Source organism: Lepidochelys kempii, chromosome 3 (genome assembly GCF_965140265.1).
Source record: "Lepidochelys kempii isolate rLepKem1 chromosome 3, rLepKem1.hap2, whole genome shotgun sequence".
In the NCBI taxonomy this organism is placed as follows: Eukaryota; Metazoa; Chordata; order Testudines; family Cheloniidae; genus Lepidochelys; species Lepidochelys kempii.
The window spans coordinates 67,228,273-67,254,482 of NC_133258.1; the positions used below are offsets into that span (position 1 = coordinate 67,228,273).

At 43.8% G+C, this 26,210-nt stretch overlaps 1 protein-coding gene across 5 annotated transcripts in view; it reads left to right on the forward strand.

Moving 5' to 3' along the window:
- The first annotated feature begins 5,126 nt into the window (after nt 1–5,126).
- CFAP206 (cilia and flagella associated protein 206) overlaps nt 5,127–26,210 on the forward strand; it is a 32,893-nt gene continuing 11,809 nt past the window's right edge. The window contains exons 1-10 of one of the 5 annotated variants that reach the window (XM_073336625.1): nt 5,712–5,816; nt 6,638–7,770; nt 11,326–11,434; nt 11,671–11,754; nt 12,721–12,811; nt 15,786–15,974; nt 16,472–16,630; nt 19,595–19,803; nt 20,653–20,772; nt 23,015–23,213. In XM_073336625.1, the coding sequence (XP_073192726.1) occupies nt 7,670–7,770; nt 11,326–11,434; nt 11,671–11,754; nt 12,721–12,811; nt 15,786–15,974; nt 16,472–16,630; nt 19,595–19,803; nt 20,653–20,772; nt 23,015–23,213 (1,261 nt within the window). In that variant the 5' untranslated portion in view covers nt 5,712–5,816; nt 6,638–7,669. Of the gene's footprint in view, nt 5,212–5,711; nt 5,817–6,637; nt 7,771–11,325; nt 11,435–11,670; nt 11,755–12,720; nt 12,812–15,785; nt 15,975–16,471; nt 16,631–19,594; nt 19,804–20,652; nt 20,773–23,014; nt 23,214–26,210 lie in introns of those variants that run through there. The other 4 variants (XM_073336630.1, XM_073336627.1, XM_073336629.1 and 1 more) reach the window with 4 other exon arrangements.

Genomic DNA, 26,210 nt, shown 5'->3' on the forward strand with positions numbered 1-26,210 from the left:
TCCTGCAGACCCTGAGGATGTCCAACGGAGAGTTCACACTTCTTAAAGCAGTTTTTATCATCTAGGCTCCCCTTCCTTATGACACATCTGTGAGACAGTCCGTCTGTGGCAGCACTGCACCAGCAGAGTGGCTTTGAGGGATTCCATGGATCATCTAAAGAGCTATCTGGATCTTAGGAAATCCACTGGGTTTGATAGCTTAAACCTCTGCCCTTTCATCTCTTGACAAAATGATAAGCAGGAAATTCTGGCAGTCAAAACTCAGTTTCCTGTCTCCTAAACCAGATACACCTATATATGGCTCTAGGTCAGTGGTTCTCAAACTTTTGTATTGGTGACCCCTTTCACATAGCAAGCCTCTGAGCACAACCCCCCCATATAAATTAAAAACATTTTAAAATATATTTAACACCATTATAACTGCTGGAGGCAAAGCGGGGTTTGGGGTGGAGGCTGGCAGCTTGCGACCCCCCATGTAATAACCTCGCGACCGCCTGAGGCGTCCTGACCCCCAGTTTGAGAACCCCTGCTCTAGTGCAACCTGCACCCATAACTTAAAAGTAGCTTAATTTAAAAATTTCAGCTTTCACAGAAGTCTTGTTCTTAATGAGGAATAATCACTTGGGTAAATTTGATTTTTTTTTCTATCTATCTAAATACCTAGATGGTCCCAACAGTAAAGTAACTGACCACCATTATGTTGTAAACTAATCAAGATTTGCTTAAACATAAACATGATACAAAATTTCTATTGGACTATTGGTAGCATAAAACGTCTACAACACTCTGGAGCAGGGGTGGGCAACCTACGGCCCACTTCCAGCCCATCAGACATTTTTATCTGGCCCTCGAGTTCCCACCGGGAAGCGGGGTTGGGGGCTTGACCCACTCTGCCCACCCAGTGCTCCCTAGCCCCTGACTCACAATTCCCTTGATGAGAGCCATCTTCCGGCACACAGAGCCACACTGCACAGGTGTGACTTCACCGCGTTGTTTCCAGGTTTGGAACCCCACCCTTACACAGCAGCCCCTCCCCAACGCAACAGTGCGCCCAATCCCCTCCTGGTCTCCTACAGCTCTAGCCTCGAGAGCCTTGAGATCCCAGGGGCCGCACCCATCCCAGCTAGGTGCCTCCGTGGCAGTACCTTATGTGGCCACCTTGGTGTCACTGTCGGCAGGGCCCCTAGAAGTCCCCGGTACCGCCCATGTAAAGCCCTCCCCACACCACACCCCATGAGTCTCCCCTCCCCCCACCTCGGTAATATCCCATATAGAGCACCCCCGCCATGCTACACCCCATAGAGTTCCCCTCCCCCACCGGGCATACAATTTCCATACCCAGATGCGACCCTGGGGCCAAAAAGTTTGTCCACCCCTGCTCTGGAGGAGTGTAAAACCCAATTACACAACTCCTAAGTGCCATAGTCAGGGGTTTTCTTTCTTTTAAAAAATGGAAATAAGGGAAACATTTGAAAAAAATAAGTTAATGCAACATTAATGTTTCAAGTTAATATGAAAAAAGTCAGGGATGGAAAAATTTCTTCTTGCATTCTTAATCATTTGTTTTCGCTGACTACTCATAACTGACAATCATCACACTAGCCTTTTCCTCCTCTCAACCACGGGGGGAGGGAGGCAAGTCCAGAGCAGTTCTACTGTAGTTGGGGTACAGCTGCCATCTTGGAACACTCTTCCCCGAATCAGAAAGCTTAAACATGCTACTTTTTATATTAACAATCCAAAAATTAATTATCCATCTGACCAGATTTTTACTGAGCCAGTTTCTAAGAAAAGTATGGTTATGGCTGTCAACACATGATTAATTAGAGAAAGGAAATTAGTAGGTAAGAACAAATTGTCCATTTTCCTTTCTATTTGTGCTTGACAATTCTCATAGTGGGATGTAACAAGCAGTAATTATTAACTCAGATCAGCCTACATGAGTTCACCAAAATACCAAAGAGAAAAAAACCGCACAATTTTGTATAACATTTTTGCATAAAAATCTACAGTGGGTGCCCCCAAAATAACATCCCATCCTATAAATCCCAGACTCCAAGCCCAACATTTTCAAAATGTGGTTGTCTGAAGTTACACAGCTAAATCCAGAGGCACTGAGGGATGTAGGTGTTTTGATGTTGAGTGGTGCAATACCAAACTTTTAGGAACTTCAAAAATCACTGGAATCCACAAAGCTTGAGTTAGGTGCCTGGTCTCCCTATAGACCAGGGGTTGTCAAACTGTGGCTCATGAGCCACACATGGCTCTTTTACAGTTAAAGTGCAGTTCGCAGGGTCCACACCCCCATTCTCACCTACCAGACTGGGGGTGGGGGAAGGCTTGGGGCTTCTGCCCTGCAGCAGGATGGTGGGGCCAGGGGCTTCTCCCAGAGACAACTGGTGCCTGCTGAGAGTAGGGGGGAAAATGTAAAGGTACATCCCTCCAAGCTTGAGTCATGCCCCCTCAGGTACACGCACCCTCTTACCCTCAGCAGCCCTCCCTTCAGCTCCTAGGTGTTAGCTTCCTGTGGAGAGACAAAAAGAAAAGGAGTACTTGTGGCACCTTAGAGACTAACCAATTTATTTGAGCATTCTTGTTAAACCCTGGATTTGTGCTGGAAATGGCCCATCTTGATTATCATACACATTTTAAGGAGAGTGGTCACTTTAGATAAGCTGTTACCAGCAGGAGAGTGGGTTTGTGTGTGTGGTGGTGAGAAAACCAAATGGCCCAACTTGATTATCATACACATTGTAAGGAGAGGTTTCAGAGTAACAGCCGTGTTAGTCTGTATTCGCAAAAAGAAAAGGAGTACTTGTGGCACCTTAGAGACTAACCAATTTATTTGAGCATGAGCTTTCGTGAGCTACAGCTGGATTTGTGCTGGAAATGCACATTGTAGGGAGAATGGTCACTTTGGATGAGCTATTACCAGCAGGATAGTGAGTTTGTGTGTGTGGTTTTTGGGAGGGGGGTGAGGGGGTGAGAGAACCTGGATTTGTGCAGGAAATGGCCCAACTTTATTATCACGCACATTGTGTAAAGAGTTGTCACTTTGGATGGGCTATCACCAGCAGGAGAGTGAATTTGTGTGGGGGGGTGGAGGGTGAGAAAACCTGGATTTGTGCTGGAAATGGCCCACCTGATGATCACTTTAGATAAGCTATTACCAGCAGGACAGTGGGGTGGGAGGAGGTATTTTTTCATATTCTCTGTGTATAAATAAAGTCTGCTGCAGTTTCCACGGCATGCATCCGATGAAGTGAGCTGTAGCTCACGAAAGCTCATGCTCAAATAAATTGGTTAGTCTCTAAGGTGCCACAAGTACTCCTTTTCTTATTGTAAGGAGAGTGATCACTTTAGATAAGCTATTACCAGCAGGAGAGTGGGGTGGGGGGAGGTATTTTTTCATGCTTTGTGTGTATAAAAATATCTTCTACACTTTCCACAGTATACATCCGATGAAGTGAGCTGTAGCTCACGAAAGCTTATGCTCAAATAAATTCGTTAGTCTCTAAGGTGCCACAAGTACTCCTTTTCTTTTTGCGAATACAGACTAACATGGCTGTTACTCTGAAATCTGTGGAGAGACAGTGGCAAACAGCTGGGAGCTGCAGGAAAGGGCCGCTCCTTTAGCTCCACAGGGACAGGCAGCAAAAACAGCGGCTCTCCCTGCAGCTCCCAGCTGTTTGCTGCTGCCTCTCCCGCAGCTACAGCTCCCAGAATGCCTGCTCCAGCTGCTGCAGTGCAGTGAGGGGGCCTGGTGGCACCATGTGACCAAGCAGGGCCAGCAAACCCTGGCATAAATCTGAGGTGGGGCACCTGGCCCCACGTGCTCGCCCCCCTCCATGTGTCACCTCTGGTTCTGCCCAGCAGGGAGGGGAGTCTTGGAGCTTCAGTCCTGCAGGACATGCCTGCTGGGGCTCGGGGCTTCAGGCATGCGGGGTGTGCCTGCCGAGACTCCAGCAGGAGAGGGTCTGAAGTCCCAAGGCCTGGAAGGTGCCTCCAGTGGGGCTGAAGCCCGAAGACCCTCCTTCCCGTGTGGCTGAAGCCCTGAGCACCAGCAGGTGCACCCTGGCTCTCAAACATCTGAAGATTGTCATATGCGGCTCACACGGTCAGTCAGTTTAGACACCCCTGGGCTAGTCCCTTCATCACAAGACTTTCTCTCCGCTGTAATATGTGTATTGTCCATTCCACCTCTACATCCAGTTGTTTGGATATGGAGATACTCTAAACATTATTTAAGGTAATTTGTAGAGTTGCAGAGGAGCCAACACTCTTCCATTGTGCCCTTATATCCCATTTATCTCAAATGTTGGTGTGTATGTTGCTTTTCTATGAATATGTTTGACTACTGTGCCCTGCTCTTACAATAAAATGGTCTATATAATGCATGGAAACCCTTTAAAAACTGAAGTATTTATTGAATTGAAAGTTACAATATTTGTAAGTAGGGATGTAAATACCATTTTAAAAGTCAACCGTTTAAAAGATTAAAAAATGTCATTTAAATGGTTAACCGTTTAAACAGCTGGGCCTGCTCTAGCCAGACAGTGCAGCTGGGCCCACTCCGGCTGAGCGGTGCTGCTCTGGCTAGGCACCGGGGCTGGGCCTGCACTGGCTGGCAGACAGGTTAACCATTAGGGTGGTTAACCGGTAAGACTGTGCTTACTGGTTAACCTTTCACATCCCTAATTTGTAACTGTATGCACTCAGTGTAGTGTGGGGGAAGTTCTGTGGCCTTCCAACCTCTGGATTTGTAAGCCCCTTTGTTTTCAGCTGAAATGGATTTTTACTGAAAAAATCCTGGGTTTTATAAAAAAGTATTATTTGGTTTTTGTCCTGATTTTATATATCATTCACACACACATTATATATATAAACTTGCTTTATGAGGAACATACAATACATTGCATGATATATATATATATATATATATATATATATATATATATATATATATATATATATATAATTTTAATACATACTCGCCTGTGTGTATGTGCAAAGCTGCCTGTTGACGTAAGGCTACGCATTCCCCCAGAAGACACACACAGCAGGCAGGCAGGCAGGCAGGCAGGCACGGAGGCTCTGAGCACTGGAACGTACGTTGATGAATCTCACGCCCACCTTTCAAGCTGTCAGACAGCAGGTTAAAGATCTGACACACTAAAGCGGATACATTCCCCGGGAGAAAATAACTCAAAGGTAAACAGAACACACAGGGCCCGACGGATACGGGACAAACCCGCTCCATCGTTCAAAGGAGGCCAGCAAGGGGCCAGAGGGGCCACGCTGCAGCACTCTGGCCCTGCCGGCAGCGCCTGTAGGCAGAGGGCCCCGCGTGCCCGCGGGTCTCTCTGCCCCACCAGCCTCGGCTTTGTACAAGGCGGGCTCTGAAATGGCCCTCGCGCGGCGGCGGCGGCGGCAGCAGCAGCAGGGTGGGCGGCAGGCGCGGGGTCCGGCCGGCTCCAGCCTGCAGACCAGGGCCAGTGGGGTTGGCTGCGGGGCGCGAGGCCAGCCGAGCACTCTGTGACGGCAGCACCGCAGGGGCCACGCGTTAGCCGCCCTTTCCCTCGAGCGCCCGTGTCCTGGCCACAACCAATGGGGCAGCAGTTACCTCTCGCCAGCCAATCACCGCGCGGTAGGGCCGCCCCGCCCCGCCCCTGCTCGCTCAGCCTGGCTCGGAGAGAAGCCCCGCCCGCTGGGGAGGCGCGTTCTGTCTCCATGGAAACGCGGCCGGCCGGCTGGGGACGACGCTCCGCTGTCTAGCCCGGCTGGGGCAGGAGACTCAGTTGTTGGACCGGGTAGAGGTGGGGCCCCGGCCGTGGCGGGGCGGGAGCCGGGCCAGGGGAGCCGGGGTGGCGCGGCAGCAGAGGCTGGGAATCTCTCATGGGGTCGGGTAGAGGGCTCCCCGGGGTGGGGGAGGGACAGGGAGCTAACGCCGCGCCGGCTGCCGGGGGAGGGACTCAGCCGCTTCCCTGGTGCAGAAAGACGCCCCCCCCTCTCGCGCGTGCGCATTGTACGTGAAGTGAGGGCGCGCAAAATGCGCGGGGAAGGAGCAAGTTGCGCGCGCGCTTCCCCGCGGAGTATCCCCGTCCAACCGGCTTGTGTCGGGCAGGAGGCAGCCAGCGTAACGGAATTGAGCGTCGCCCGCGCCATGCCCCCATCCGGAGCCTCTCCGCGCTCCCCTCTGCCTGGGTGGCCTGAGGGGGAGGGGAAGAGGCGAGCGGTTGTTCTGGAGCTGGACCCCTTGTAGCTTCTTGTTTATCACAGGTGGGGGGGGGGGGGGTCATCAACAGGCATGCCCCGTTGATATAATTTTGCAGAAGCATACACATATTTTTTTAAAAAATTGTTTTACTTCTCAGGTGAGTTCTGTGCTTGTGAAAAGTGCCTGATTGATGGCCCCTGGAGTCCTGTGTTTACTCTTGGAAGAGGTGCAGCATGGGCAGCAGTCAGGGCCAGATTAAGGCTCCTGTGCACCTGGGGCTATTAGATTTTGTGGGGCCCCTGTATACAAGACTTTTTCCTAATTGAAAACAAAATGATCACAATTTGGCGTTGATGCTATTAACGCTATACTAAACTTGCCTTTTAATTAACATAAAGCCATTCTGTGATTACGTTTCAGTCTTAAAACATGTAGAATCACAGCGCTGGAGGGGACCGTGAGAGGTCATCTAGTCCAGTCCCGTGGTCTCAAGGCAGAACTAAGTATTATCTAGACCATCCCTTACATGTGGTTGTCCAACCTGCTCTTAAAAATCCCCAATGAGGGAGATTCCACAACCTCTCTAGGCAATTTATTCCAGTGCTTAATCACTCTGACTGGAAATTTTTCCTAATGTCCATCCTAAACTGCCCTTGCTGGTTTAAGCCCATTTAAGCCTGTTGCTTCTTGTCCCATCCTCAGAGGTTAAGAAGAACAATTTTTCTCACTCCTCCTTGTAATAACCTTTTATGTATTTGAAAACTGTATCATATTCCCTCTCAGTCTTCTCTTCTCCAGACTAAACAAACCCAATTTTTCCAATCTTTAATAATTTTTGTTGCTCTTCTCTGGACTTTCTCCAATTTGTCCACATCTTTCCTGAAATGTGGCACCCAGAACTGGACACAATACTCCAGTTGAGGCCTAATCAGCATGGAGTACAGCAGAAGAATTAGTTCTCATGTCTTGCTTACAATACTCCTACTAATACATCCCAGAATGATGTTTGCTTTTTTTGCAACAGTGCTACACTGTTGACTCATATTTAGCTTGTGATCCACTATGACCCCAGATCCCTTTCCGCAGTACACCTTCCTAGGCAGTCATTTTCCATTTTGTATGTGTGCAGCTGATTGTTCCTTCCTGAGTGGAGTACTTTGTATTTGTCCTTATTGAATTTCATCCTATTTACTTCAGACCATTTGTCCAGTTTGTCCAGATCATTTTGAATTTTAATCCTATCCTCCAAAGCACTTGCAGCCCCTCCCAGCTTGGTGTTGTCTGCAAACTTTATAAGTATACTTTGTATGCCATTATCAAAATCATTGATGAAGGTATTGAACAGAACTAGACCCAGAACCAATCCCTGTAGGACCCCACTCGTTATGCCCTTCCAGCATGACTGTGACCCACTGATAACTACTCTCTGAGAACAATTTTCCAACCAGTGTCATGCAAGACAGTATCAGAAGCCTTACTAAAGTCAAGATATACCACATCTACTGCTTCCCCTCGTTCACAAGCCTTGTTACCCTGTCAAAGAAAGCTATCAGGTTGGTTTGATATGATTTGTTCTTGACAAATACATGCTGACTTATTTATCACCTTATTGTCTTTTAGGTGTTTTCAAATTGATTACTTAATTATTTGCTCCATTATCTTTCTGAGTACAGAAGTTTAAGCTGACTGGTCTGTAATTCCCCAGGTTGTCCTTATTTGCCTTTTTATAGATGGACACTATATTTGCCCTTTTCCTCTTCTGGAATGTCTCTGTCTTCCATGACTTTTCAAAGATAATTGCTAATGGCTTAGATATCTCCTCAGTCAGCTCCTTGCATATTCTAGGATGTATTTGATCAGGCCCTGGTGATTTGAAGACGTCTAACTTGTCTAAGTAATTTTTGACTTGTTTTTCCCCTATTTTAGACTCTGATCCTACCTCATTTTCACTGGCATTCACTATGTTAGATGTCCACTTGCCACTAACCTTCTTATTGAAAACTGAAACAAAGTAATCATTAAGCACCTCTGCCATTTCCACATTTTCTGTTCTTGTCTTTCCCCCTTCATTCAGTAACGGGCCTACTCTGTCCTTGGTCTTCTCCTTCTAATGTATTTGTAGAATGTAGTTAAGTTAATTCAAAATATCCTACTTCTTACCTTAGAACAGCTGTTATATTATTTTCTTTCTGAGAGAGAATTTGGGTGCTGGAGGGGGTTCAGGGCTGGCGCAGGGGACTGGAGTGTGGGAGAGAGGGAGGGGTGCAGGCTCTGGGAGGGAGTTTGGTGCAGGAGGGGATTCTGACCTGGGGCAGGGAGTTGGGGTGCAGGAGGATGTGCGAGGTGCAGGCTCCAGCAGGGAGGCGCTTAGCACAGGTAGCTCCCAGCCGGCGGCGCAGCAGGGCTCAGGCAGGCTGCATGCCATGGCCCCATGCTGCTCCCGGAAGCTGCCGGCTGCTGGCATGTCTCTGTGCGCCCCTGGGGAGAGGGGGAGAGCGTTTCTCCATACGCTGCCCGTGCCCGCAAGCGCACATGGGAGCTACGGGGATGGTGCTGGGGGCGGGGGCAGTGCGCGGAGCTGCCTCCCCCCCACCCAGGGGCCGCAGAGATGTGCCAGCAGCTGGGCGCTTCCAAGAGCAGCATGGGGCCACAGCATTCAGGCATCCTGCCTGAGCCCTGCTGCGCCACTGGACTTTTAGCGGCCTGTAGATCGCAATTGACTGGCAGAGGCTCCAGGATCGACCAGTCGATTGCAATCAATGGGTTGGTGAACACTGAATTGTATATAATTATGGATTTATTTTTGGAGGGCTCCCCCTAGTCTGAGGCCCTGGGCTGCAGCCCCTAAAGCCCCTGAGTTAATCCGGCCCTGGCAGCAGTAGTATAAGCTCCCCCACACTACCAGTATGCCCCAACCTCATTCTGGAGTTACCTCCATAGCAGGGGTGGCCAACCTGTGGCTCCGGAGCCACATGCGGCTCTTCAGAAGTTAATATGCGGCTTCTTGTATAGGCACCGACTCCGGGGCTGGAGCTACAGGCACCAACTTTCCAATGTGCCAGGGGGTGCTCACTGCTTATCTCCTGGCTCTGTGACAGGCCCTGCCCCCACTCCACCTTTCCCAACCCCATGCACTGAGCCTGCTGTGCCCTCGCTCCTCCTCCCCCCCGAGCCTCCTGCATGCCACAAAACAGCTGATCGGGAGGGAGGGGGAGGTGCTGATTGGCAGGGCTGCCGGTGGGTGGGAGGCGCTAGAAGTGGGGGGAGCTACTGACATATTACTGTGGCTCTTTGGCAATCTACATTGGTAAATTCTGGCTCCTTCTCAGGCTCAGCTTGGCAACCCCTGCCCTATAGGGTATGAGTGTAGTTACATTTCCATGACCTTTTCTGAGACTTCTAAGAAAGATGTGATTTGGTGCCAACCATAGGGTATTGTGGGAAGACTTGATTGGAAAAAAAATTGGAATTTTTGTAGGAAAAATTTTTCATAAAAATATGTCGAAAAAAATTCCTATTCAACAAAGCTCTAATTGAAGGCTCCTGATAACTAGGAACTGAACTGAGACCAACACTCACTTCACACTGAATATGCGTCAGAGGATAACAATATTCAGTCACCAAGTTAAAGCTGAATTTAGGATGTAGAAGGCTCAACATCCTCTTGCCAGTCCCGGATCCAAATAATTGGAATTCCTAATAATCTCTCAAATTAAGTAATACTTTTATTTCATATCTTAAACACATGAAAAACTAGAAGTTCTCAGAACTGTCATTGGAGTCCTGGAGTTCATAATCTGTAATTCAATAATTTGCCATTAATCTACAAACAAAAGGTATTTACTTGGCCTGGTCAGAATTCTGCCTCACGTGTCAGACTAAGTTCCCTCTAAGCTGCGTGGCCGCGCAACAGGCTATCAAGGGCCTTTTATGCAGGGAGAGGCGCCCCAGCCCCACCCAGCCGGAGCTGCTGCGGCCAGGGAAGGGTGCCCCTCTCCCGGCCCAGCTGGAGCTGCTGCAGCCAGAGAGAGGCGTCCCAATGCACTGAAGCTACCACAGCTGGGGAGAGGTGCCCCAGAGCTGCCATGGACGAGAAGAGGCACCTTTCCACCAGCCCAGCTTGGCCTCACCAGAGCTGCCATGGCCGGGGAGAGGCGCCTCTTCACCGGCCCAGCACGGCCCCACCGGAACTGCGGGAGCCAGGGAGAGGTGCCTCTCCTCTGGCCCCAAGCTTCAGCAGCGAGAAAGGGCTGGGGGGAGTCCTCTCTCTCTCCCTGCCTCAGCCCTGGGGCAGCCTATATGCCAAACCCCTCATCCTGGCCCCACCCCAGAGCCCGCACCCCCAGCCAAAGCCCTCATCCCACCGCACTCCAACCCTCTGCCCCAGCCCTGAGCCCCCTCCTGCACCTGGAAGCCTTCATCCCCAACCCCACCCCAGAGCTTTCACCCTGAGCCAGAGCCCTCAACACTCCCCCCCCGCCCCGTCCCCGCATCCCAACCCTCTGCCCCAGCCCTTAGTTCCCTCCCACACTGTGAACCCCTCAGCCTCATCCCTGCCATACATCACCTCCATATTGGTGCACATGACAAAATTCATTCTGCACATGGATGTAAAAAATTAGAGGGAACACTGGTATCAGAGGTACGGTTAATGACTGTAGTGAGTTTTTTGTTCCCTCAGCTTCCCAAGAAATGTCTGCTGATGTGAAAAATATTTTTGTTCTGTTAAAGCTGATGCATTTTTACCTGCTTTTGTGTTGATTGCTGAGTTAGCACTGTTCAGCTAATAAGAAATATTTCATCTGTCAGACAAAAGCTATCTGGGTTAAACCTTTATAATCAGCTTTTGTATTTTTCCTTCAAATCTTGTTTTGTGTTAGTTTCTTATTGTTTGGAAATATTCTTGTCACTTGTGGTCCAGTGAACCATAAATCATCTCTGCTACCTAGTCAAGTTGTTATTGAAAATTTAAGAGGCTAAAGGTGCTAGAAGAGAATATGTAATCTCACTACTTCAGCAAATGTTGCAATGGGGAAAACAGAGGATGAAAGACAAATGTATGATGCATTGTAATAAACATCAAACCTGTTAATATATTGTTGGTACAGAATGTCCCACTCTCAGGCTGAAAGTGTCATAAAGAATATCATTCGTGAAATAGGACAAGAATGTGCCATGAAAGGACAAACTGTGTCTGAAATCTTGGTGGCTTTCATGGTAAGAACAAAATTAATATTTTAGCCATTGATTATTTTATTTAAATGCCTTCAGGTCATGTTAATATCCCCCTAAGATTAATAATACAATTTTCACTAAACAGACAAGTATAAAGATTTAGCAGTTGCGCACATTGGCCACAATTTTCAGACTCTGTTCTTAGGCTCTAGCCTTGCTAGGATTTAATTTTACTCACTGTGAGTAGTCCCCCAATAAGATCTTTTGCTAATCTGCAGGTGAAAGCTGTCGTTTTGGATCCAAGGAATGAGTTTAATGTAGATAGAACCCTCACAAAAAATGATGTGCAAAAACTTATTAAGGTAATTCTGAAAATTCTCCAAAAGTTCAGAAACTTTACATACTTATGTAGAAATAAAATTTAAACATCTGCTCTGTATTTATAGTAACAAAACATACCTGCCATTGCCTTCCACAGGCTAACATATACAATTATGCAAAGCCACCTGTATTGCTGTATATGCATTGGGAAATCTAAACAATCTAACTACTGGTGAAAGTGACCTTATGATAAATTACTGAGATCTCAGCATAATTATTAGAGGGTAGATGAAGATGAGATGAATGAACTATTTTTTGCCTCCTGGAGCTACAATATAACCAGATATTGGAGGGAGGTAGAGAGAGACTGAGAATAGCAGATAGAAATATTGGAAGCATCTTTAATTGCTTTAATCAGTCTTAGGGCTAGTCTACACTTGCAACGCTAAAGCGCTGCCGCTTGTGTGGACGCTCTCCTAGCACTGTAAAAAACCCACCTCTATGAGGGGTATAGCTCCCAGCACTCACATGTCAGACTAAGTTCCCTCTATGCTGTGCTGAAACTTGCTGCTCTCAGGGGTGTGTTTTTTTCACACCCCTGAGCGAGAAAGTTGCTCTGTAAATTGCCAGTGTAGACAAGTCCTGAGTAGGAGATTTGTCTATACATCACCGAACAAAAAAAATTTGTCTATACAGCACCGAACATTAGCACTTAACAAATACTAAATAATACCAGTTTGTAAGTTGGTGATTTTTAGCTACCTGATCAATTTCTAAGATTCCTTTAAAGCATTTTGAAAACTAGCATCATACTTCATTCTCATGGTTCTGTAGTCAAGAGTGGATTCTGCATTTCCTAGGGTGGTATATACCTATTCATCATGTTCTGTCTGGAGAATGGGGAGAGGATGGCTCCCTTCCTGCTGTCAAAATAGTAACATTGTTATTGATGTTTCAGAAAATTCTAAGTGGTTAAAAAGTATTAACTTTTACAACTCTCTTCTTAGCTCTGTGTTGGTAGACTTCTTGACACAGCAAATCCATCCCTGGACACTATTAAGATGCAAGTTTACTTTGATATGAATTATACAGACCGAGGTAATTTTAATATGTACAAATATTAAATATGAGTGTCAGATAATAAAACTTGTATCTAACTATATTGTTTCATCTGTATTTTAATATTAATCTTTATTAGCGTACTATATGCACGTGATAGCAAAGCAAAATAAGATAATAAAATGAACTTGAAAGTGTAGGCAAAACTATATGGCTGTAAATTAAATTACTACTTAAAAAAGAATTATCACAATATGCCTTGAGATAGGTATTACTTTCCCTGTTTTAGAGGTGGGAAAACTGAGGCAAAAGTGTTGCCCAAGGCCACAGAATAAGTAAGGAGCAGAGCTGGAATAAGAACTCAGGAGAATTTGGCTCCCAGGCCTGTGTTCAGTCCACTAGGCTATGCAGCATCTCAACTCATTTGACTTGCCTTTTTTTTTTTAAATTGGTGAAATTCTGAGCTCCAGTATAATCATTTCAGTTGTCTTTGAACACTGTACTGGATTCTCAGGGGTGGATGCAGTAAGAACCTGGGTAGATAATAGGATAGGTCTGTGACACGCTCCCTGGGGTAAAACCTGAACTGGGATACCACTGTACCCCCTTAACTCTCCAGCCTGGGCACCCTCTCACAATGTTTTGCTAGTGACAAGCACCAAACCCTTCCTGGCACTGTTTTCATAGTACAACAGCATGTGGAGCCCCACAAGCAGCTAAACTGCATGGATGCTCCCTGAGCCACTCATGGAATCACACAGAGAAAGGAACCAGCACACCTTCCAAGCCCCCAGCCTTGCACTGCAGAACTGTACTATATTGCCCTGGTCGGAAGCCTGACCAGTGTAAGTTCATTATCCGGTCTGCCTCTCCCTCAGTGTGGAGAGGATACACACTTGCCTTTGTAATCTGAGCTGAGATTTCCCAAGCACTTTAACCAAAACACACTGTTCTAGGTAAAATATAAAACAGATTTATTAACTTCAGAAAGATCGATTTTAAGTGATTATAAGTGGTAGGCACTAAAGGTCAGAGATAGTTACCAAGAAAAATGAAAGGTAAGCATGCAGTCTAAATCCTGAACCTTATTAGACTGAACAATATTTGGATCAAACAGTTTTCTCACCCCACTGGATGTTACAGGTTGCTTACAGTCCTTAATACACAGGCTTTCCCTTTAAGTCTGAGACCAGTTTCCTCAGTTCAAGACTTTGTCTTCCCAGTGTTCTTGTTGCTTCCAGTGTAGGTGTGGGAGGAGAATGGTAAAAGCACAATGCCACTGTCCTTTATTTTATATCCTTAGGCTATGTCTACACTTTGTACCTTACAGTGGCACAACTATGCTGCTATAGCCAGGCTGCTGTAATGTACAGTGTGTAGCTGCTCTTTGCTGGCAAGAGAGAGCTCTCCCGCTAGCAAAATAAAACCACCCCCAACGAGGGGCAGTAGCTTTCCCACAGACAAAGTGCTGTCCACACTGGCACTTTTTGTCATTAAAACTTTTGTCGCTCAGGGGTCTGTTTTTTTATCACACCCCTGACCGACAAAAGTTTTACCAATGAAAGTGCAGTGTAGGCATAGCTTTAGTCCGTGTCCCTGCAAAGAAACTAGCCCAGGCATGCCTGATGGGCCTTGCTGAGTCACAGGGTTGAACAATCCCCATTGTAAAAAGAAAAGGAATACTTGTGGCACCTTAGAGTCTAACCAATTTATTTGAGCATAAGCTTTCGTGAGCTACAGCTCATTTCATCGGATGCATACTCACGAAAGCTTATGCTCAAATAAATTGGTTAATCTCTAAGGTGCCACAAGTACTCCTTTTCTTTTTGCGAATACAGACTAACACGGCTGTTACTCTGAATCCCCATTGTGTGGTGCTTTGTTACAGAATTGTAAATCCCTTGTCTACAACTCCCCTGCTGATTAATGGTCATTTAACGCCCGCCTGGGTGTGGATCACCTCCTTTGTTGTCACTGAAGAACTAGCAAGAGACAACTCCCAAATTTACAACTTATTTCAATAACAACCGTACGGCAAAATCTCATACCTTCATATACACTAATAATATACTTATTTTGATGGAACAGAGGGTTTCAGCAGATCATGACCTTTCCTATGTATCTTGCATGGCATACTTTGTACGAAACATATCATAATTACATGACAATGGTGAATATGGGGGTTCCAAGGTTCTGGTTTGAGGTAAAGAGTGCCACAAGGTCTATCATGGGAAGAACAGTGTTACAGCATGGATATAACACAGAAGGAATGTGTAATGGACTTGGAAGCCAAAACATATTCGCTTTTTTTTTTTTATGCGAAAGAGAGATTTACCTTTATAGAAAGGCAACGTTCTAGGTTCTTTGAACCAAATTCTCCTCTCAGTTACACTGGTCTATTGACTTCAGTGCAGTTACTCTAGACTTGTGTGACCTGAGAGCAGAATTTGTCCATTTGTTGATTTTCACAATTGAGAATGATCCGCATTATTGGACCGTCTTTTTAAATGTATTGAGTTTGCATAGTCCAGAGATTATTTCATAAAATACAAATATTACAATCCCAGTAAATTAGGCAGATACAATATTTATATATAATAGCCAAAGACAAGTATGTTGTCTCTGATCAGTGCCCACTCCCAGTGACTTAAAATGGCAGAGAAGGTATGGGTGGAAAACAGGAAAAGAGAAGGGGGAGAATGAGAGTCAGAGTGACATGCAATATTCTTGGGATAGGGAGAGCTGAGAGGCATGGGACATTCATAGGGCATCAGGATAAACTGTGAAAATTATTTGAAAGATTTTGCTGCCTAGCACTGGCTTTCATAGTGGATTTTTAAAATTAGCAAAACTAAGGGCCTGATCGAAAGCCACTGAGATTTGGAGCAGGCCCAAAATACACAAACAGCATGTTCAGTACAATGAAAATTATGTTACTCTACGTACGTTAGACCAAAAATGAGAATAATATTTGGCTGTAACGTAGCACTTCTCAAATATCTTTCCTTCCCAGTTGAGTTACTTAATGAGCAGCATCGCATTCTAGAGGCCAGGCTGGCCCCTGTGAGCAGAGAAATCACAGATAATCGTGCTCGTACACGAGAAGAGCTGGAGAGCATTTATCGAAAGATTGTTAGCTATGTTCTGCTACGATCTGGCCTCGGATCCCCTACAGACATCAAGGTTGTTAGGGAGGCAACAGGTCAGTAATCAGTCAAAGTATCTGATACTGGGCATCCCTTGTGGGAAAAAAAAGTCTGGGTGTGATGCTGCTCTGACACTATGTAAAAATCTGGAATAATTCTGTTGACTTCAGTTGAGTTTCCTGGTGTGAAACTGGTGTAAGTTAGGAATCAGGCTGTCTAACTCTTTCATTAAAATGTCCATTGCCCAGATACTAGTAAATATTGTAAATTGTGGCAGTTTTAAAAATTTTTGCTACTAAAAGTCTGAATTTCAGTTAAATCATTTCTATGGCATAAAATAGCTTGATAGCATATCAGCCTGTCTGTTTTGTTATTTGCTAGTCTCCAACAAAAGGTGTGGTAAAATTATTAATTTGTGAATGCCTAAGCATCTCTCCAAATCTAGAATACACTTTTCTGTTTTCACAACTACCCATAAAGAGGAGTTAGTTTTGCTTCCCTAGTATTTTCAGTTTCATTCTTATACATGCTGTTATTTTTTAACTCTTTTCAGCTGCCCTGCAGAGTGTGTTTCCCCAGACAGAGCTGGGTGTTTTTCTCTCTCTCAGCAAGAAGGACAAAGAGCGACAACTGAAAGAACTTACCATGATTGTCACAGGAATTCGGTTATTCAACAAGGACTGTGGGAAAGGAGGAGAAGGCATTGATGACTGTAGGTATATTACTAAATTAAAATTATGAGCCCTAAGAAAGACTTTTGTTGCCTCTAGCTCCATGACTTCATGCTACTCAAGATAAGCAGGATTGGCCCAGTGTCAGTAAGCCTGAAGGGAAAACAAACCATTAGATGAATGAATTGTGTAATGCTTAAGGCCAATCAATGCAAATGTCAAAATGGTACTGTCAAAATATTTACAGTAGAGCATACCTTTAATATTGCGTGACATGTTAGAAATCCATGAGGCAGAAAATACATAAATTCTGATAATTTAGGGTAATTTCTCCCGATTCTTCTTGAATACTCAAAAATCTCTTAAATCTTGAGCCCTTCTAGTTGTTTAGATAACTATAATGATGTAAACTGATGGACTGGAATCTTTTTGAGTGTGCAGCCAGATAGCCCAAAATAGTAAGTCCAAAGAGATGGCTAAACTTCCTTGTTGCTCTTATTTTTGACTCCCTCCTTAAAATATAGAGTCATAGAGTTTAAAGCCAGAAGGGACCACTAGATCATCTAGTATGACCTCCTGTATATCACTGGTCACCAACACCACCCAGCACCTGCACACTAAATCCAACAACAGAAATGACACCAAACTAAATGAGAGCCACTGGAGACTAAACTATTATGTGCCACACACAGAAAATAGGAAGGACCAAGGTGCACCAGTGCAGGAGGCCCCTGCAGGGGCAGGGAAATGATTAAATGATAGAGACCCAGATAATTCTGGCAAGTAAGTGACCAACATCCACATGCTGCAGAGAAGGCAAAAATACCCCAAGGTCACTGCCAATCTGATGTTGGAAAATTTCTTTCCTGGCTCCATGTATATAGGAATCAGTTAGACCCTGAGCATATGAGCAAGAACCAGCCAGCCAAGCATCTGAGAGAGAGAATGTTCAAATGCCGCCTCATAGCCCTGGCCTACCCAGTGCTCTGTCTCCAGTTGTTGCTATCCCTGATGCTTCAGAAGAAGGAAATTTTTTTAAAAAAAACCTCTCAAAATGCAGGGGCAATGGGGAGGAATCCCTTCTTGACCCCTGCTGGTGGCCAACTGAAACCCTGAAGTATGAGCTTTAGGGACATAAGCCAGAAGTGAGCCCCACGTCTGTTGAGCCCTGCACCCTGCAAGCAACCAACGTTATTAAATATTTCATTGCTAAACGTATCAGAATTATTATTTAAATGGCTGTTCAATAGAAATAAAATTGCAATATATATGATATATTGTAATCTACGTAGTTTAATTGTATTTTCATGTAGAGGCTAAGACACTATATGTAAAATGTTCTAATACCTCTGAGTGAACGATGTTATACAAAAATAAATAATAACATGTACTGTGAGTTGTGAACATGCAAATAATCAACTATGCTACTGATTATTTCGATAATCGAGATAATACTTTGCACTTAGAGCACCTTTAATTCAAGGTTCTTAGTGCTCTTCACAAAGGTATATACAGCATTATTACCCCTCTTTACAGATTGAAAAATAGAGATTAATTGAAGAGTTTTATGTGATTTTTCTAAAGATCATACAGGAAATTGTGGGCCGAGCTGACTGGATAGAAATCAACAGTTTTGCCACTCAGATCGTCTCTCTGAGTCTAACCACTACAACACACTGCTTCTGCTGCTTTTCTATGTTTTAGTGTTAAGTCACATATAAAGAGGAATGCATAATAAAACCCCACATGACACAACTGTCTGCTCTGAGTGTGCACACTTATCTCTTTTGCATGCGCAGATGTCTATTTGCACATCCAAATGTAGAATGTAGTGGATGCACGCCTGTTTACACCCTCCTTTGATAATGAGGCTCTAAGGAAGAAGAGTTAATTATAAAACCATCAGCTCAAAGATTTTGGACTCCCGTTGGGCAGTTTATGGAATTTTGTGGGTTTTTTGTAATGTGCCATGTCCAGTAAGAGCAAAAATAGTTCATTTTAATCAGCAATATTATATTTTTATCTTTTTCTGGGCTTATATAGACCCATTACCGTACTATGTGAGCATCTCATAAATGTGAATTCATTCCCATAACACCTTTAATTATTATTATCCCAGTTTCACAGATGGGGAAACAGAGGCACATAAGTGATTTACCCAGAGTCACGCACACAATTTTGGAAGAGCCCAATATTGAACCAAGACCTTCTGAAAAGCTAATTTTCCATAATCCTAGACCGGGGCGGGCAAACTTTTTGGCCTGAGGGTCATATCAGGTTTCCAAAATTGTATGAAGGGCCGGTTAGGGGAGGCTGTGTCTCCCCAAACAGCCAGGCATGGCCTGGCCGTCACCTCCAATCTGACCCCCCTCCCACCCTGCTTCTTTCCCCCTGAGGGCTCCCCCGGGACTCCTGCCCCATCCAACCCCCCTGTTCCCCGCCCTCTGACCGCTCCGACCCCTATCCACACCCCTGACCACACCCCCAAACTCCCCTGCCCTCAATCCACCCCCAGCTCTTGCCCCCTTACCACGCTGCTTGGAGCATCGGTGGCTGGGTCAGGCCGCGGCTCTGCAACTGTGCTGCCCGGCCGCCCAGAGCATTGCAGTGGCAGTGCGGTGTGCTGAGGCTGCGGGGTAGCGGGAGCTGCGGAGAAGGGCCAGGGCCTAGCCTCCCGGGCCAGCAGCTCAGGGGCCGGGCAGGAGGGTCCCACGGGCCAGATGTGGCCCACCTCTGTCATAGACTATACTGTAGTATTTTCCTCACAGTATAGTTGTCATTGGTAAAAACCATTTGACCAGCAATGTATGTAATGGTTGGGTCTTGTGAACAAATTCTGGAAATGTGTGATGTCTCAGAATAAGAGCTTACACTCAGAAATCTGTTGGAGGATTCCTCTGATCAAAGTATTGAACTGAAAATATTAACTATCAAGCATGATTACCATGATGTGTTTCTATATCTGTTACCTTCCTATGTATCTCATACTAAATCTGCATAAATAGTGCCAGCTATTCTGAATGAAGCCATCCCAGCAGCCACGCAGCCTATTGATGCAGAGCTTCGTGCCTCCCAAGATCTGGCATACCGCTACACAGCTGTCTTGGAAATGAAGCATGAGAGCCCACACAGAAATATAGAATCTAGATTATCTATGTTAAAGGAAGCACTTTTCAATGTGAGACAACATGAAGCCTTCCTCTGCATCATTCTGGTGAGATATCACATTATATCTTATGGATTCTTTAGGATATCTTAATATGAAATTTCAGAGTAAACTGCATTTTACAAAGTAAAACAGGGGTATATGTTTGAGGAAAGAAATCCTGGTGCTGTGTTTGAGCTGTGCAGCTAGAATGATATGTTAAAAGTTCATGCTTCAGGGATTCAGCCGGCCACCTGCAGGGGTCAGGAAGGGATTTTACACATCCCCAATGTTATCTCTTTCCTCTGAAGCATCAGGGATGGACACTGCTGGAGATGGGACATTGGAGGGGGAAGGCCAGGGCTATGAGTTGACACCAAGAATTCTCTCTCTCAGGCACTTGACTGGCTGGTTCTTGCTCACATGCTCACGGTCTAGCTGTTTGCCATGTGTGAGGTCAAGAAGGAATTTTCCCTCATGTCAGATTAGCAGTGACCTTTGGGGGGTTTCGCCTTCCTCTGCAGCATGTGGGTATGGGTCACTTTCCAGGAGTATTTGAGTATATCTCATTTAATGATTTTCCTGCCATTGTGGGGGCCTCCTGTTCTCTGCATGTGGCACATACTGGTCTAGTCTCCTGTGGGTTGTAATACATTGCTCTGATTTCAGTTGTTGGGTTTAGTATGCGGGTGGGTGCTGGATGGTGTTGGGGACCTGTGATCTACAGGAGGTCAGACTAGATGATCTAGTGGTCCCTTCTGGCTGTAAAATTCTGACTCTATTTAGAAGTTAGGTTGCATGCCACCCCTTAAAATATAACTGCCCAAAAAGAGGCAGAATGCAAATACACAAATAGTTTCTGATAGCTATTTATATTTCTGTGACTGTATCCTTACCTGAGGTATGTTCTCTTTCCAGTCTGATGTGATCACGTGTGCACGAGAAGTTGAAATGATGGACAAGCAGTTTGCAGCACAAATAGAGCAGTTAAAAAACACTGTTAAAGCAAAGACTGCTGTACCTACGTCACAAGTTTTCGTAAGCATTTGAAATGCAAAAGTATTATTTTCTGAACAAAAGCAAATGAGAAAAATCACTTTTATTGTCTACAATACTAACATAATATTTATGTTGCAGTATCATGTGACATGGTTCACATAAATTTCATGTTGAATTAGGAAAAAAGATCTTATTTTCTGTATCTGTCTAATAGTGTTCCACAGACACAGCTACCTTGACATCTATTCATTTGCTTTAAAAAAGTTAAAAGGATTTGTTATTACACCTGCTTTGAGTTGATAATTGTGGTTTTACAAACATATTTTCCTATTTTTTTTAATATTTCTTTTTCTTTCCTGTTGCTTTGCGAAAGACATAAAAACAGGGAAAACTAACTCTAGGTGAATAGAGAAAATGATTATGCCAAAAGTGATGTTAAATGCATAGAATAGCACTAAAAATAGATTTTCTCTATTCCTTTTCTTTAAAGTAGCCTTAAATATTACTTGTAACAATAGTAGGTAGAAATATTCAGAGATGAGAGTTTTAAGTTAATGATGCTTCACTATTGTATTATGTTGGAATAGCCTTGGCTCAGAGTCTTCTATCCATATTATTTTGAAACTAGGGCTGTGCAAACCTACACATGGTCAGTTCTTATTTGGGTTCTTATTTTTAGCTGGGAAGATATGTAATAAAGTAGTCACTATCTTGTCCACTTTCTGTCATAATTAGTTATAATAAACATTTTGGAAGGGATCTTAAACCTCATGCTTCATGGCTTAAGTAAATCTCTAACTGTTAGAGAGCCTCATGAGACCTAATGTGGGGGGACAGATTATCCCACATCTACCTTCTTTAGGGTTCTTATACCTTCCTGGGAAGCATCTGGTGCTGCCCACTGTCAAAGAGAGGATACTGGACTAGATGCCTCTTGGGTCTGATCCAGTGTAGCTGTTTCTATATGCCCGTTGATCTTACAAATCCTGTCCTTTTAGCAGACACCCCTTTCTTCTATCCTGCTACCCAGAGCAATTCTTTCTCTTTGTCTTCTCTCTCCCTATACTGTTCATTTTTATTATGAGGGCCAAAAACATACTTGTCACTTTACAAGCAAACAAGAAGGCACATCATCCCTGTCCTAAGGAGTTTACCATAGATTTCCTTTCTTGAATAGCTTCTATGTACCAGGTTATTTGCCTGTTTTCTTCACTTCTGTTAGCAACAGAATATGTACAAGATACTTGATTCCATCTGTGCTCTTGCAGGTAGAACTTTCCCCATCACAAGACCACTTAATCCTACTTGTCTTCAAATTGCTGCAGAGAAGTTGTATTGTGTAAGAGCATCAGGAGATTTTTTAATTCAGCATTTGTAGCACAGGGCCTGGATTGAGAATGTAGCAGACAAGCATTTTAGAGTATAGAGTAGGCTCACTCATTTTCCAACAATTGAGTTACAGAAGGTTATGATACTATTTGCAGTAAAAATTATTTTGCTGTCATTCCTCTGTTTTCATTTCTTGTGTCCATAGCATTTCATGATAGTGATGCTGATGAACAACAGAGCTAACTCCCATAACAATTCTTATCATGGCTCCATTAACATGAATGCTAATGTGCTAGGATGAATTTTAAGTTCATTGAATGTATTCCTGATGTCGAGGGAGCCCTTTTCTACTGTGCTAAGATCTGAAAACTTGAAGATGCCTGTGTTAACATTCAAAATTTATTCGGCATAGTCAAGAATGTAATTATTTTCTACTGGCCATTTCCTCAGTGATTTCAAATATGTTACAACAGGTCCATTTTCTCCCATTGTCTTTGAAATCTGTATCTGTACTAAACTGTTTTGGGACTGAGGGAAAATGAGAGGAACAAAGGCTGAAATTTGTCTATGCCTAGGTCTGTTTGTGTTTCTTTTTATAGTTAACCTGAATACAGGAATTTCTTCTTTATTGCCTTCCTCTGCCTATCTTTTCATTTTGCATTTATATTATTATATTTGTGGGGAGGAGGAGAGACTCTTTTCCAATATAATTCAGAAAACTGCCTCCAATGTTTCCCCAAAATGTTTTTATTACTTTTAAAGTAAATTTAAATGGTTTCTAGGATTTGGGCCTGATCTTGCAAGCCCTCCACTGGGATTTCTGAGTGCAGAGGGCATGCAGGATTGGGCCCCTTGTGTTTAACAGTTGTATTTGTGACTATTGTTTACAGTATTTGTTTAATTATACAGACAAAGCAAATGTAGATTTCAGGTCTTTCTTATTATTTTCTAGCCTATCTTTCTTGCACTATCTAACCTCTGGACGAGCTTTCAGGATGAGATATTGCTGCTGAGTTTCCTGACTAATTTGACAGTCAGTCTACAGCAGTTCTTGGGAATCCATGCACAACTCTTTCCTGATGATGTGATGGAGTCGCTTCTCGAAGGAGTGACTGTGAAGAATGATGAGCAAAGGATAAAGGAAACCATGGGTACTGAAAGTTATCACATTTCCTTTTTCCTGTTTGAGTCCTTGTATGATTTTGTGACTTAAATCCTGTTTCTAAAAAGAGCAACATTCCTATCTAAAGCAGGACCTGACCCTGAAAATCTTTATTGACATAGGGGTCCTTACCCAATAGTCCTGTTGAGGGCAACAGAATTTTTGGGTGCTCAGGACCACATATGAGCACTTAATGCTTTACAGAACTGGACTCTTACTTTCTTGATGAAAACATGGTTTACATATAATTGGTACACATCTTCTGAAAACTGAGAGGAAAACAGTGCTCGGACACCAATACCTGGCCCCTGGGATAGTGCTACTATTTATTCTACATTATCAGTGTGCTGCTATACCTGGGACTGCTGCTGTTCCCCGTGAAGTCAATGGACACTTTGCCACTAATTTCTGTAGGTGTGAGATCAGACCTTTTTCATCTAAGGCCCTGTCACTGCTGTAGTTGAAATTTTGCTAGTAATACTCTTGGGAAGAGCATGTGAGATGGAATTCAGATGCAATTTTTAAAGTTACTCCTATGACATAAGCTACTAAATTGTTCTTTATGTTAAACTTGTAAGCACCTTGAGATATCTTCATATATTTTCCCATAATACTTACCAAAATGGGACCCTGATTCCTATTGGAGCAACTGGGTGCTATGTTAAACAAACTAGGGAAATACAACCTAGATGGAGCTGCTATAAGGTGGGTGCATAACTAATTGGAAAAACATTCCTAGAGGTACTTATCAGTGGTTCACAGTCAAGCCAGAAGTGCATATTGAGTGGGGTGCTGCAGGGATCAGTTCTGGGTCCAGTTCTGTTCAGTATCTTCATTAATGATTTAGATAATGGTATAGAGAATACATTTCTAAAGTTTGCAGACGATACCAAGCTGGGAGGGGTTGCTTTGGAGGATAGAATTAAAATCAAAATAATCTGGATGAACTGGAGAGATGGTCTGAAGTAAATAGGATGAAATTCCATAAGGACATATGCCAAGTACTCCACTCAGGAAGGAACAATCAGTTGCACACATACAAAATGGGAAATGACTGCCAGCGAAGGAGTACTGCAAAAAGGGATCTGGGAGTCATAGTGGATCACAAGCTAAATATGAGTCAACAGTGTAACGCTGTTGTAAAAAAACCAAATATCATTCTGGAATGTATTAGCAGGAGTCTTGTAAGTAAGACACGAGAAGTAATTCTTCTGCTCTACTCCATGCTGATTGTGTCCAGTTCTGGGAGCCATATTTCAGGAAAGATAGGGACAAATTGGAGAAAGTCCAGGGAAGAGCAACAAAAATGATTGAAGCTCTAAAAAGCATGACTTATGAGGGAAGATTGAAAAAATTGAGTTTATTTAGTCTGGAGAAGAGAAGACTGCGAGGGAACATGATAACATTTTCAAGTACATAAAAGGTTGTTACAAAGAGCAGTGAGAAAAATTGTTCTTGTTAACCTCTGAGGAAAGGGTAAGAAGCAATGGTCTTAAATTACAGCAAGAGTGGCTTAGGTTGGACATTAGGAAAAACTTCCTGTCAGAGTGGTTAAGCACTGGAATAAATTGCCTAGGGAGGTTGTGGAATATCTGTCATTGGAGATTTTTAAGAGCAGGCTAGACAAACGCCTGTCAGGGGTGGTCTAGATAATACTTAATCCTGCCATGAGTGCAAGATGACCTCTTGAGGTCTCTTCCAGTCCTACAATTCTATGATAATATAAACAATAAATACTAAAAAGAGTCTTCAGTATAGGCGGAGCCAATCAGAGGTGGGGCCAGGAGGGCCATTTGGCCTGTGCCTCAAGCTCAAAGGGGGCCTCAAATTTAGACACTTGTTAAGTTTTTGGCATTTGATAAGTTTCACAACTTGTTGTTATGCGCATTCCAATCAGACCAAAATGTGACACGCTCTCTCAGCTTAGAGCTGCAAATTTAAGCAAATAAAAGATGTGATTTGGTAAAAGACATAATTTTTTTGTTAACTGATATAGATTTTGTCATATTAAAGAGTTAAAAATGTTAATAAATATTAATAAAAATATATCCATTTGGCCCAAGATTAGACTGTGATGAACGTGTCCTCTAGATCAGCTGATTATATAAACAAACCACTACTAGTGGCTGGTGCTGGATCAAGTGCATGTTGAAAGGAAGAGAATTGTTACATTTTAGTGTCTTTATAGTTTTACGTCTAGTTGACTAAGGAATTATTTATGTGTGAGAATTCCTCATTATTATCTTCATATGGTAGCTAAAAGAGGTGACTGGTTGGTTGGTTGAGCCCTAGCTTGGTAGCTTGGCCATTATCCTAGGCTTTCGTAGTCTATAGGCCCAGATTCAAGGTGAAAATGTGTGAGGATAATCGTGTACAGTGAGTTTTGTGAGGACACACATTTTAAATTTGTGGACATTATCCTTCTGTCTGTATCCGTGTCTGTGTTTACTATATATATGTCATCCCTTTGTCTTCAGTTCAGCCTGTTACATTATACCTTGCATGCTCCAGTGTTGATTCCATGATAAGGATAATAACCTGTCTGACTGTTTCATTTTGTGTTCTTAATTAGTATTCCTTCATTTTAAGTCTTTTCAGCATTTGTGTACCATTCAGCATTTGTGTACATGTTTACAGTAGAAGATTTCAAATGTAGATAAGCTACTTATTTACAGCAGAATATTTCAAGTGTGGATAGGCTACATATTGACCAAATAGATTACTATGAAGAGGAGATTTGAAAGTGGTGCAAGCAAGAGACGGCAAAAACAGCTGAGTGAAGCAGCAGCTACGAGCTCAAAGCCAATATCTTCATTTCTCAAACCACTAGAAAACACACCTTATCCAACAAACAATGCTACAGATAATGAAAACTCTGCAACTGCAACAGGTGATAATTCATTGCCAATATCTGAACATGAGGACAGTAGTCAAGAAGGAGATGTGCCAACAGTAACAGATGCAGCAGAAGATCCTGTGTACGATC